Below are 11,985 nucleotides of genomic sequence, written 5' to 3'. Positions count from 1 at the left end.
GATCAGGGCTCTTCAACTCCTGGCCTCGAGAGCCCCTGTCCTGCAGGTTTTACTGTAGATGTGTCCCTGATCCAACACACCTGAATTACCTCCTCAGTATGCAGTCAGGTTCTCCAGAGTCCTGCTAATGACTTCTATATTTGACTCAGGTGTGTTGAAACAGAGACACATCTAAAACCTGCAGGGCAGGGGCTCTCGAGGCCTGGAGTTGAAGAGGCCTGCTTTAGATACTGAAGGAGTGGGAAGTTTTCCTGATGACTCTTCTGGATGTTTCCTGTCTAAAAAAATCAGGTGTTGATCTGTAACATTTCAGCATTTTGACACCAGCAGAGAGCAAACTGTTTCTATGAGTCCGTCTTTATGACTTTCTGTAACATTTAATGCTTTACGTGCAGCGCTCAGGTTCACTCGGGTTAGTCATGACTTCATTAAATGGTATTGAAACCTTGGAATAACTACAATCAACAGTCAGACTGTTTCATTTTTAATTTCCATACTGTATTTCTGATGAGAGGAGCTGTTTCAGGTCTCATAAAAAAACTGATGCTGCAGAAAACCTCCACCAACGGCTTTAAGAACAGAAACAAATAAGAATACTTCAAATGAAATATCACAGAAGGCGTGTCAGCGAACATGAACATGTGATCAAATCCTCAGTTTGATGTTTTTTTTTTAATAATGTGAGCAATGAAAAAAAGAAATCAGACAGCTGTGGGTCAGAGAGACAGCTGCCTGTTTTCATTCATCATTCGCACTTGTTCGTTCAGCATGGATCAATATTCATTACATTGAAAGGACTGAGTCACACAGTTCTGACCACAGCTAAAAAAATAAAAGGCATTGTTCTAAATATAGCTGCTGTTCAAAAACAAAAACAGCATTTAATATTTGTAAGATTCAGGCTGTCAGGGCTCATCCTGGTACCGTCACCCGGATAAAATAACCGATTGTGTGTCGTTTCCGTCGTCCAGCCCAGCTTTCTACTCGGACGTTTAGTTAAAGCAGGAAGAATTCAACACAGATGGAAATCCCTCCATCAACACGATCCATCTCTTTATGAAATATGTTCGCTGCTGTTACGTCCCGCTGCTCGACCATCCCTTTAAGTTTGTAAAATCTGAAGTGTTTATGGAGTGAATGGAGACAGGCTTGAGATCTGACAGCTGATCAGCTGAAATCAGGAGACTCCTGAGGGATGAATTTAGCAGTAAGCCTTTTATTGGGAGTCCAGACTTATCTAATGTGAACGTGTGCTTTCCTTCTTTCCTGACATTAAACCAAACTGAGGTCATCAGCAGAATTAACATCATACATACAATTATTGATCGAACACGGGTTAAATAAGCAGAGACATTAAAGATGGCTGAAGTCTGACATCATCGGCTGTGAAACGTCTGCATCACTGAGTACTGTTGTGTGCGCACTGTGCAGCTTTTCCATTATTCATGCTGTACCCACACAGATTTATTCTCTCAAATGTAAATCCAGGTGGGAAACACTTCCAAACTGAACTGAATCTTTCCGACGGGACGGATAAAAGTGGAACGAGGAAACAACGTGAAGTCAAATTCAAGTCAAATCAGGCAGAGGCTGCGGAAGAAGAGTCCTATTTTTTTGAATTTTTAACTTCCTGAAGTCTCTGCAGCCACAACCAGAGCTGGTGAATCCTCTAAATATTAAGGAAATGAGCTTTAATGCTTCCTTTATTGCCTCCTTTAGTGGAGGAGACACTGAGGCATGCTTAGTCAAAGGAGATAATACTGTCCCACAAGTCATAGTTACACCATCAGCATGACTCACAGTGACTGCGATGAAGGAAATGCTCATTAATAACCTGCAGATATGTATGAATGACTGCTGAACATCTGATCAGAGTGAGTTCAGTTCAGTTTGCATTTGTTGCGCCTGCTGCTGTGCTGCAGCCACAGGAAGCCTGAATAAAGGCGTGAGACTGGATCATCTGCGCAGCAGGAGGAGGAGACACGGATAACTAACCTTTACTCTGACAGAACAATTATTCTAAACTGCAACCCAATCAAGTTTTTCCTTATTCTGCCTGCAGCAAGAACTCATGTCAAAATTTGTAAGATAACCTTTTTGCAGTGTCTGAGTGAGAGCAGTCGGGCTGCGACCGTCTCTTTTCCCCGGTCCTTATCGATCCTCTTTCACCTCATCGCACCTTTAACATCCAAGAAAAATGATTAACGACAGATTATTGGACTGTTCGACCGCAGCCTGAGGGTCTGACTTTAATCTGGAGAATTCCTGCTTGCTGTAATGACTTCCTCACAGGTCAGCACATCAACACTAAACCACCACATCGCCAATACCACACATATCTGACCACTTCTTCTCTGCAGTAAGAAATCATGTAGAACAGCTTGGAAGATCAGAACAGAACACGATGCCAGCGTTCAGCATTTTGTAGCTTCACCTCCGCAGCTGAAACGGGCTGAAGACACCTGATTAACAAAGAGCAGGCGTTACACTCTTAAAAAAAAAAAAATTACAAGTTTGTAAATGAAAATAAATCTATTCTAACCCTGCAATCAATCAGTACAAACACATCATCACCACCTGCTTCCCTCCCACTGCAGTGCTTCACAGATACAAACAATCTTTAGAAAATAAATTCACATTGAATGTACTCCATCTGTCATCAGGAGACCGTTTATTCCTCCCTGATGGGAATACTAGACGACGGCTCCTCAGTAAAACCTCTTGTTCCTCTCCTGTCTCTTCTGGAAAACCACAGCTCCCACCACGGCGCACACCACGATCCCCAGCAAAGCGCACAGCAGCAGCAGGAACACCTTCCAGCCGGTGAGAGGCGTGCCGCGGAAGTTTCCGGTAGGATCGTCGATGTTGTCTGAGGAGGAGGAAGAACATCAGTGTAATGTCTACGGAGCTGAAGAGGACCGCTCTTTGCTTTTAAGAGAGACTCTCTTTAAAACAAAGGAAACAAGAGATAAAAAGCATTACAAATAAAGTTTTGTATAATTTGAACCTACCTTTAGGGGACTTGAGCAGGCTGACGCTGGGCTCGATCTTCGTCCAGTCCAGGTTCTCCTCTTCAGGTGTGTGTTCCACCATCAGCTGGTAGAGCTTCATGGAAATGATGTCGTGGTTATCTGAGAAGATTCAGTTTCAATTTTCAGTTTCAACTACAACTTTGCAATGTAACAATGTGATGAGAATAAAACCTAAATGATTTAAGAGGATGTTGGAACATTCAAGCAGAAAAACCCCAGAAGTGGAGCTCTGACCTACCAGACAGATCTCCCGTAGCTGCCGAAGCCCCAAAGAAATATCCGGTAGGAAGACGAACGCCCCCGATGTCGATGCACTCCTTCCACTCGTTCTTGTCGTCCATGTCGACCATCACCTGCAGGGGAGGTCAGAGAAAAGGAGGGTTGTCCTAACAAAACCTGAAAAACTGGAATAACTCCACCCTCTCGTGCTCATGGAGCAGACTCTGCAGCATCCGTGAGAAAAATCGAAGGTCACTCACCGTCAGCCGTCCTTTGGAGTAGCGAATGGCGAGGTACGTGTCGTGATCTCTGTTCCTGAGCTCAGCCGAGCAGCCCCCCAGCTCTGACGACCGACCGTCTTTCCCGTGGTCGTAACTCACCGACCCGTTGTTCACCATGGCTGAAATGTATGGGAAGGAGCGCTGCCGGCGACAGACAGGAAGTGATCAATAAAGAAATCCTAAACAGGTGTAACAGGTAAACGCTTAAACAAGGATGACAGACAAACAAATACATAAAATTTAAATAAAAATACGTCCACGTGACAGGTTATCAGTGCATGACTTCCCTCTGCAGGATTATTTCTAATCTGGGTTTGGATGAATCTGATATTAATAAGTTTATGCCTAAAGCATTTATTTTTTTCAACTAACAGATTCAAAATACACACATTTTTGTGAATCTGCATCGTGACCTTTGACAGCCATAAGAAAAAGTCGCCTGATGATAAAATTCAAACTAATCTGGATTTCTTCGTTTTTAGGACCAAATTAAGATGCATTTCATGTTAAAAGAAATGACAAAGACTACAAAGGAAAATGAGAGAGCTGCTCATCTGAAAATGCTGATTGGAACATTTGAACTTCTCTCGTTAGCAGTTTGGGATAGGTCGCTTTGTAGAAACATCAACAAGCTTTAAGAAGTCCAAGAATAAGGTCCAAAATATCAGTGTTGTCCAAACCTACACAGATATTTATAATACGTCTGCGTAGGTTTAATCAGCACAGAGGTGAACTGAACTTCTTTTTAGGTTCATGAAGACGTTCCACTTCTCATCCAAGAGGCTTCTTCAGTTCTATAAGCTGAGAGATACACTACACTGCCAAAGTGTTCACTCATCCATCCAGATCATCGAGTTCAGGTGTTCCAGTCACTTCCACAGGTGTATAAATCAGCACCTAGACATGCAGACTGCTTCTACAAACATCAGTGAAAGAACGGGTCGCTCTCAGGAGCTCAGTGAGTTCCAGCATGGTACCGTGATAGGATGATACCTGTGCAACAAGTCCAGTCACTGCTAAATGTTCCACAGTCAGCTGTTAGTGGGATTATAACAAAGTGGAAGCGATTGGGAATGACAGCAACTCAGGCATGAAGTGGTAGGCCACGTAAAATCACAGAGTGGGGTCAGAGGATGCTGAGGGTCATAGTGCACAGAGGTCACCAACTTTCTGCAGAGTCAATCACTACAGACCTCCAACCTTCATGTGACCTTCAGATCAGCTCAAGAACACTGTGTAGAGAGCTTCATGAATGGATTTCCATGGCAGCTGCATCCAAGCCTTCCATCACCAAGCTCAATGCAGAGTGTCGGATGCAGTGGTGTAAAGCACGCCGCCACTGGACTGTAGAGCCGTGGAGACGTGTTCTCTGGAGGGATGAATCACCCAGAAGAGCTGAAGCTGTTATAGGTGCAAAGGCTGGGCTAAGAGTGGGATGTTACTCAAGGCAGACGAGTGAACACTTTTGGCAGTATAGTGAAAATACCTGGAGAGTCTCAGGTATTTAAAACCTGGTAGCATTGACATGATAGAGGTGGTCCTTACGTCACTGAGCAAATGTGAAGGCCTACGGGAAAAAAAAAAAAAAAAATACCCCTCAAGTGCCGTCTCTTCCCAGGTGATTCAATCACACCTTAGTCCAGGTAACCTTAATAACATGATGGTGAGAAATAATTTATTTTAATCACATTAAAATAAATTATTTCAGTTTTAACTTCTAGAAGTAGCATTTTTTGGGTTGAGGAGACAGAGGAAGGTGCAGCAGCTCCATCTACTGGTGGTTGGCATCGTAACATCTCAGAAACAACATTCCATACAATATTAAAATATTCCCACTGCTGACCAACAAGGATGGTACATTTAATCATCTAGTCAGCAAGTTACATAATTATAGAGCTCTGCTTTATAAATTTATACTGTGGGTCAAAAGGAGGCCCATCGTCTGGAGTCTTCTTGATGAGACCCTCTTAACACAGCTGCACCTCTACAACATTTGAAGGGTTCTATTGGTGGAACAACTTAAGTAGAAGGGTCACTGAAAAAGGTTTGCATGCTGGAACACGTTTCAGGCTAATATTCCCCCACCATCACAGCACGCTGGGAAGCTCACATTGGTGGTTATTGATTATGTTTACAAGATTTCATTTGATAGTTTTCTTACAGGCTTGATCAAGATATACATGTCCCCCAAAAACTAATGGATGAAGGAAAACAATAACATCATAATCTCTCAGTCTATTTTAAGACCTATTAAATAATTTTTGTTCTTACTGCATTTCAGACTTTTGCAGAGTCACTAAACCTGCAAACTCACAACTAAAGCTTTACTTCCAGAACAGCCACAGAGCATCGTGCTCAATAAGGTGTGAGACTGAGTTTGACTGACAGAAACAAACGTTGTGTCACCGATGTTAAAGTGGACCTGTTCTGCTTCTCTTTATTTCCTGTTCCAGTGCAGGACATTCATATTAAACATCCAGCATTGCTAATAATAAGGTCAGCGTAAGTACAGTAAACCCAAAAGCTCTATATGATGCTGTATAGAGAGGGGATATCCTTATAGGCCCACCCACCTGTTCAAATCTGTTGCTTGGGAGGGGCAGCCAATCAGAAGTTGGTTTATCAGGAGGGGCTGCCCCATAATAAGATAAAGAAGGATTGTTTTGACCTGTGACCTACTCCAGCAGAGTCCAGGAATAAAAGCTAGAGCTGGAAGTGATCAGAACAGGTCCACTTCAACACGCCTGAAGTTGTTTTACAGTGAGGAAGACAAACTCTGCACTGAGACAGCATGCTGACAAAAAAACCTGCAACCACTCACATCCGTCGCATCATCGTTAGAGTAAGTATCTATAAAGACGGCGAGCCCGTGGAAGACGGCGCTGTTGGAAAACACGGGCCCTGCAAAGAAACAAGGCGGTCAATCACCTCAGGATACACATGCACGTACACACACACGCACACACTTACATCCATCCCATGGAGATCATTGCGGAAGGTATCCAAAAAAATAGCCAGGCCAAGAAACTGATCCTGGTTTCCAAACACAGGACCTAGGATGGAGGCAGAGATGAGGCGAGACGTGAGCAGATGCTCTGTGAGGTCAGCAGTGATGAGATGACAGACAAACATCTGGAAACCTGATCAAATAAACTCATGGAGTGAGAGCGAGGCACAATGACACACACACACACGCACGCACGCACACACACACACACACACACACAGAGCTTTGGATTTACAGCTGCCCTTCTGAGCTGCACCGCTTTACAGTTTTCAACAGTGACAGTTTTTTTATGCTAAAGATTTACGTAATCTTAAGAGGGCCAGATTATAATTGGTTTATTGTGAGTCTGCAGTAAGGAGGATGAGCCATGTAAGCCAAAGAAAAGGAGCTCTACCCAATATTAAGTTAAATATACTTTTTAAAGACTTAATTTAGCTAAGTGTGTAAAATATTAACTGAAAGAGTGACTGTGAATGACCAAGATCTTTTTCATGTACTGAGCTCAGACTACTCGCAGCATTTATTCTGTTCTTAGATCTCAGGTTTGGTCGCAGCTGAGAATTCTGGGTAAATCCAAACTGAAAGTCCTCGGCACCGGCGGCACCTCAGCCGTGCAGACCCAGTGTTACCTGAGTGCAGCCTGTCCTTTGTGTACCAGATAGCAATGCCGTCGCCGTGGAGATTCTTCTTCCCCGAGCCGTGAATTTTAAACTGCACGTGCATCTCCCAGTCCTTCAGGTAACAAGGCTGCAGCACAAACACGGAAACACACCACTGTCAGAGGCTACTGATCAAATTCCTATAATAACCTATAATCTATTATCTTACAGATTTTCTAATGTGAAACAGATTTTAATTAAAAGGAGGCCTCAGCCACACTGAGCGGACTTCATGTTCAGCTTCATGTAATTGTTACAGTGGCCGTGTTTCTCGTGCCCCCCCCTCACCACTGTGTTCCAGATGGATCCCTGCTTGCTTCTCTCATCTGGAGTGAGTCGGACGTACGAGCTCGTCACCAAAGTGCTTCCGGAGAAATCCCACTGGCTGGACGGGCTGTTGCCAACACCTGCAGGACAAACAGGTGGGAACACACTCAGACACACCTGAGCACGTTAAACACAAAGACGAGCTGCTCCGCGTTCACTCCTGCAGCTGTGTCAACATCACACCTGTGGTTTCGGGTCTCAGGTGGAGTCACGAGCAAATATTCACACTCTGTACAGCTCAGTAATAATGCCGTTATGCAACAGCTGCTGCTGCTACACACCTGGAATAAGTTGTAATCTGGAAGATTCACATCGAGGCACATTTTTTAAAAGCTTCATTTAAACTCTAATAGGCTGTGTGACTTACACTCTGTTTGAACTCTACTTCTATCTTTGAATCATGTGTTAAAGTGCCTCTGAGCAAACCTTTCACAGACATCCTGCATGAGAAATCACGTCCTCATCCGGGAGGGTGGAGCTGCTTTTGTTGAAGGATTAACAAATGCCCAATAAACGTTCCTGTCACATCCACACCCTGAACTTCAGACTACGGCTACATCTGTCGATTATTTCAGCTATTAACTGGATAAGAAATATTTTCTTCTTATTAATAAGCAACAGGTCTTTAACAGTTAACAGTTTAACTCCTGTAGATTTTCGCCGTGTGAAACGAACGGCGGTGGATGGAGCAGCTACAAAGCTCACTTGTCTTCACACTGGAGCTTGTTGATCATGTGGTTTGATGAAGGACTCCTCCAGCTGTTTCCCAGCAACACTTTATGATGCATCCCATGATTAAGGGTGTAATTCCCCCAGTTAAATGGACTTTAAAAGTGTTTTATTTAAAATTACAATTAGTTACTTGGTACACACTCGAATAAGAGGGGAGCAAGTCAGTTTTTCCAGAAAACAAGTGATTATACTTTAAGTAAATTTAAGTGCAAGATTTTAAATATTGCATAACTTCAGGTATTTTACAGGACAGGAGACAAATTATACTGCAAGTAACTTTCAGTACAGCTTAAGTACTTATAAGTTGTGTGTAATTTCCCCATCTTACACCATAGGTTTGCTGTACTTTTGCGGGTGTGGGCCGTATTATTTACTATTTACGTATTACTGCCTTTTTACATATTTCTTAAATATTCATTTTGTTGATGTACATGATGAATGTTTGATAATTCAATTGCCCTTTTAATTTACCAATATAAATTATAAATAAATTCATTAGGACTGTTCACCCTTTCCAACTTACAAGAAAAACAAATCCCATCAAAATCTGCAGGCCAATATGACCATACAATGATGCAGTTTGACTTTATTTTATTTTTTTCACAATCACTGTTCAAACACAACTTTCAAAAAGAGTGTATTAAAAAAAAGGCTGAATGAACAAAGACTCCAATACACTCCACTCCTGAACCCGAGTGGTGTTCAGTTCTGGGACTTCTGTGCTAAATGCTAAATGGACTGGTTCTTTTCTGCTCTACATGAGCACACAACTTGCTTTATATGTCTCTCTATATAAAGCATATATGTCTTTATATGCATGTCTCATTCACACAAGCACTCTATTTCTACATGAAAGTGCTGCTAACATTCAGACTTCGATAAGTGCATCGGGAGCAACTTGGGGTTTAGCATCTTGCCTAAGAAAACTTTGATACGCAGAGTGGAGCAGCCAGGGATCAAACTACCAACCTTCTTAGTAGATGACCTGCTCTAGCTCTTGAGCCACAGCCACCCCAAACCGGAGGACGTTCTGAAGTGAACCTGGCACCAGAATACCCTAGCTCACAGGTCGATAATCGATTTTGTAATCCTATCATCAGATCTGCAGCCTTATGTTCTGGATGCTCGGGTGAAGAGAGGAGCAGAGCTGTTAACTCATCACCACCTGGCAGTGAGTTGGTTCAGGTGGTGGGCAAGGATGCTGGACAGACCTGGTGCACCCAAACATACAGAAAAGCTGTGCAGGGAATGCCTCGCTGAGACCCCGGTCTGCTAGATCTTCAATTCCCACTTCCGACAGAGCTTAAAACAGCATTCTGGAGGAGGTTGGGGACATTCAGTTTGTTCTGCACCTCTTCCTGAGGAGGATCTGGCAGGTACCAGCTGGCAAAGCAGAGTGTGGCTCTGGGGTGCTGGAGTCTTGGACTTCATCAGGTCTGCCCTTTGTTGCCAATTCTATTCATAATTTTTATGATCAGAATCTCTTAAATTGACAGCTATACTAAATATAGTTTGTGAATATAAATAACAGAGCAAATATCAGCTGTATCTCCAGTTTTTTATCCTGTGGATGGACTCATACTCCTGTCTTGTTCTGCAGCTGGCAGGCCTCGTTCTGCTTTGCGTAGCGGCTCATGGAGCAGTTCTCCACCTGCTGCAGGTTCTGATGTGAGTGACGCTCCAGAACAGGTCTCCTATCATCAGCGGCAGTCTGAATTAGAGGTAGTGGAGGAGAAGACCTGACCAGTGAGCTAATCAGCTGATCAGGAAGGAAACATTTGTGCCGACTGTCCACCAGGAAATTGATCCTGCTGTCGTCTCAGAAAAATGAAATCTCCACATAAACCTGAGTGACCTGCAGAGTAAAGTCTGTGTGTGGTGAACACAGCATATCCAGTAAATATCAGCTGTGATTCAGTGATGCAGGTCTGAGATACTCGAGGAAAAAACAAAAACAAACAAGCTTTACAAAAATAAATAACAGCCTCAGTCAGATGAACAGGAATGAATTCATTCATGTTCATGTTTTGAGCCTTAACTGTGAATATTAATATTCTAATGCATTGCGCAGGAATGCGTGTTATAATAAATATATTTAAGTCGGACTTTGCACAGCACAAAGAAAAGTCCACATTTCCCCACTGAAAGTTTCTGGTGTGTTGATTACTTGGAAAATGTGTCTGCCAGAATGATGCGTCATGTTTCTTCACTTCGTTTCCTCTGAGAGAGAACCTGTTTCCCTGTGTGTGCGTGTGTGTGTGCGTGTTTTCCTGTGAAGAACTTTGTATTTTTGAGCGTTTCGCGCCGCGGATGTTTAAGTGTTTTGAGGCAGAAGGTGGCCCCTCTGAAGCTGGTACACGAGCTTTTAAACCGCATAAACACTCCGGTATGACAGAGCTGGGCGTGAAGGAGCCACGGAGCCGCCGCCGGTCCAAGGGAGCAGCTGAAGCGTCCGTGATTCTGTCTTGAAAGCTGGAAGCGGACAGCGGGTTAGCTCCCGGGCTAAGTGTCCTACCTTGGTACGGCTTCGTTAACGAGTGCTCCCGCTTCAGGTGCTCCGCGTTCCCGTCCGTTATATCCCCGCATACCAGAGACAGCTCCAGCAGCACGAAGAGCAGCGCCGAGCCCCGAAACGCCCCGCAACCTCCCATTTTACCCGAACAGCTCGGAGAGAAACTCACCACCGACCTCTTCCGCTAAACGCCATAAACGGGTCCCTCCTCAGCTCTCATCCGGATCGAAACCACAGTACGCCGGGATTTAATCTTACCCCGAGGGCTGTTCGCCATCTCTTTCCCTCCTTGTACATTTCCACTCATGAAATCGAAAACCACAAAGGTACAAAGACTGTAATTAATGAGTTAAATTAAAAGATCAAGACAAAGAGGAAACGTTAAGTTGTCCTTGTTCCCACACGGAAGGTTTTTGTACGGGGCAAAAATTCTACTAGCTAATCAGAAACAAGCACATCGCAATTTGAGCCAATCAGCAAAGACTTTGTTTTTACAATACACAGGCACGAGAGGGCGGCAGAGGGCAGAAAATGGCCACCGGAAACTGAAAGCGCAGATTTAACTGACGCGGGCCATTCTACATACAGTCAGGTTCCCCCAGAGCCCACCCACAATGATTTTTATCTACAATACATTTGGTATATTTAATATACTTTAAATCCTTACAGAGTTACAGGCCCTGCAAAGACACGAAATTTTCATGTCTCAAAAACACATTTATGCACCATTAAAAACTTAAAACAAATCAGTTTCACAGCCACTCCGAGGGTCTCTCTCTCTCTCTCTCTCTCTCTCTCTCTCTCTCTCTCACTCACTCACACAGTCACACACATATTCACTATGAAGTATTTGTTTGTAATCAGAAACAGTTACAGCTGAAATGTAATTACAGATTACTAGTTACCTTCTCTTTAATGAAGCTACATTGAACCCACAGTCTGTGAAGCAAAGAGGTCACGTGAGCATTTTGCAGGTTGCACTGATTAGCAATGAAACAGTAACGGTGGGTTCTCGTGCACAGTCAGATGTAACGGTGATCCCTGCGGGCTCTGTACACACCATTTAAGGAGAGGAATCCAGCTGCTTTCTAACTGACCCGACCACAAGCTGCTCGCCAGCTTCCTCTTATACTTCACTTTTCAGGAACTACTTCAGTTTCAACACGAAGGATAAAAGAAAAGCGGTGGTCCTAATGAGAAGGGGGTCTGCTGGAGA

General features: G+C 43.6%; 1 protein-coding gene across 2 annotated transcripts; it reads right to left on the bottom strand.

The window, feature by feature from the left end:
• Positions 1-471: 471 nt before the first annotated feature.
• Positions 472-10,991, bottom strand: lman2 (lectin, mannose-binding 2). Of its 2 annotated transcripts, none has more exons than XM_030739085.1 (8): positions 10,773-10,991; positions 7,487-7,605; positions 7,169-7,286; positions 6,354-6,433; positions 3,512-3,673; positions 3,271-3,385; positions 3,012-3,131; positions 472-2,869 (listed from the first exon to the last, which is right to left on the bottom strand). In XM_030739085.1, the coding sequence occupies exons 1-8, from the start codon at positions 10,906-10,908 to the stop codon at positions 2,709-2,711; spliced, it is 1,011 nt and encodes a 336-aa protein (XP_030594945.1). In that variant the 5' UTR covers positions 10,909-10,991; the 3' UTR covers positions 472-2,708. The 2 variants fall into 2 exon arrangements, with proteins under 2 accessions (XP_030594945.1, XP_030594943.1); XM_030739083.1 differs by lacking the exon at positions 6,354-6,433 and adding an exon at positions 6,503-6,585 and having other exon boundaries at positions 10,773-10,972.
• Positions 10,992-11,985: the final 994 nt, after the last annotated feature.

The sequence above is a fragment of the Archocentrus centrarchus genome, chromosome 10 (assembly GCF_007364275.1).
Source record: "Archocentrus centrarchus isolate MPI-CPG fArcCen1 chromosome 10, fArcCen1, whole genome shotgun sequence".
Lineage (NCBI taxonomy): Eukaryota > Metazoa > Chordata > Actinopteri > Cichliformes > Cichlidae > Archocentrus > Archocentrus centrarchus.
Note: the sequence above shows the minus strand (reverse complement) of the source record. Positions and strands in the feature narration are given on the sequence as shown.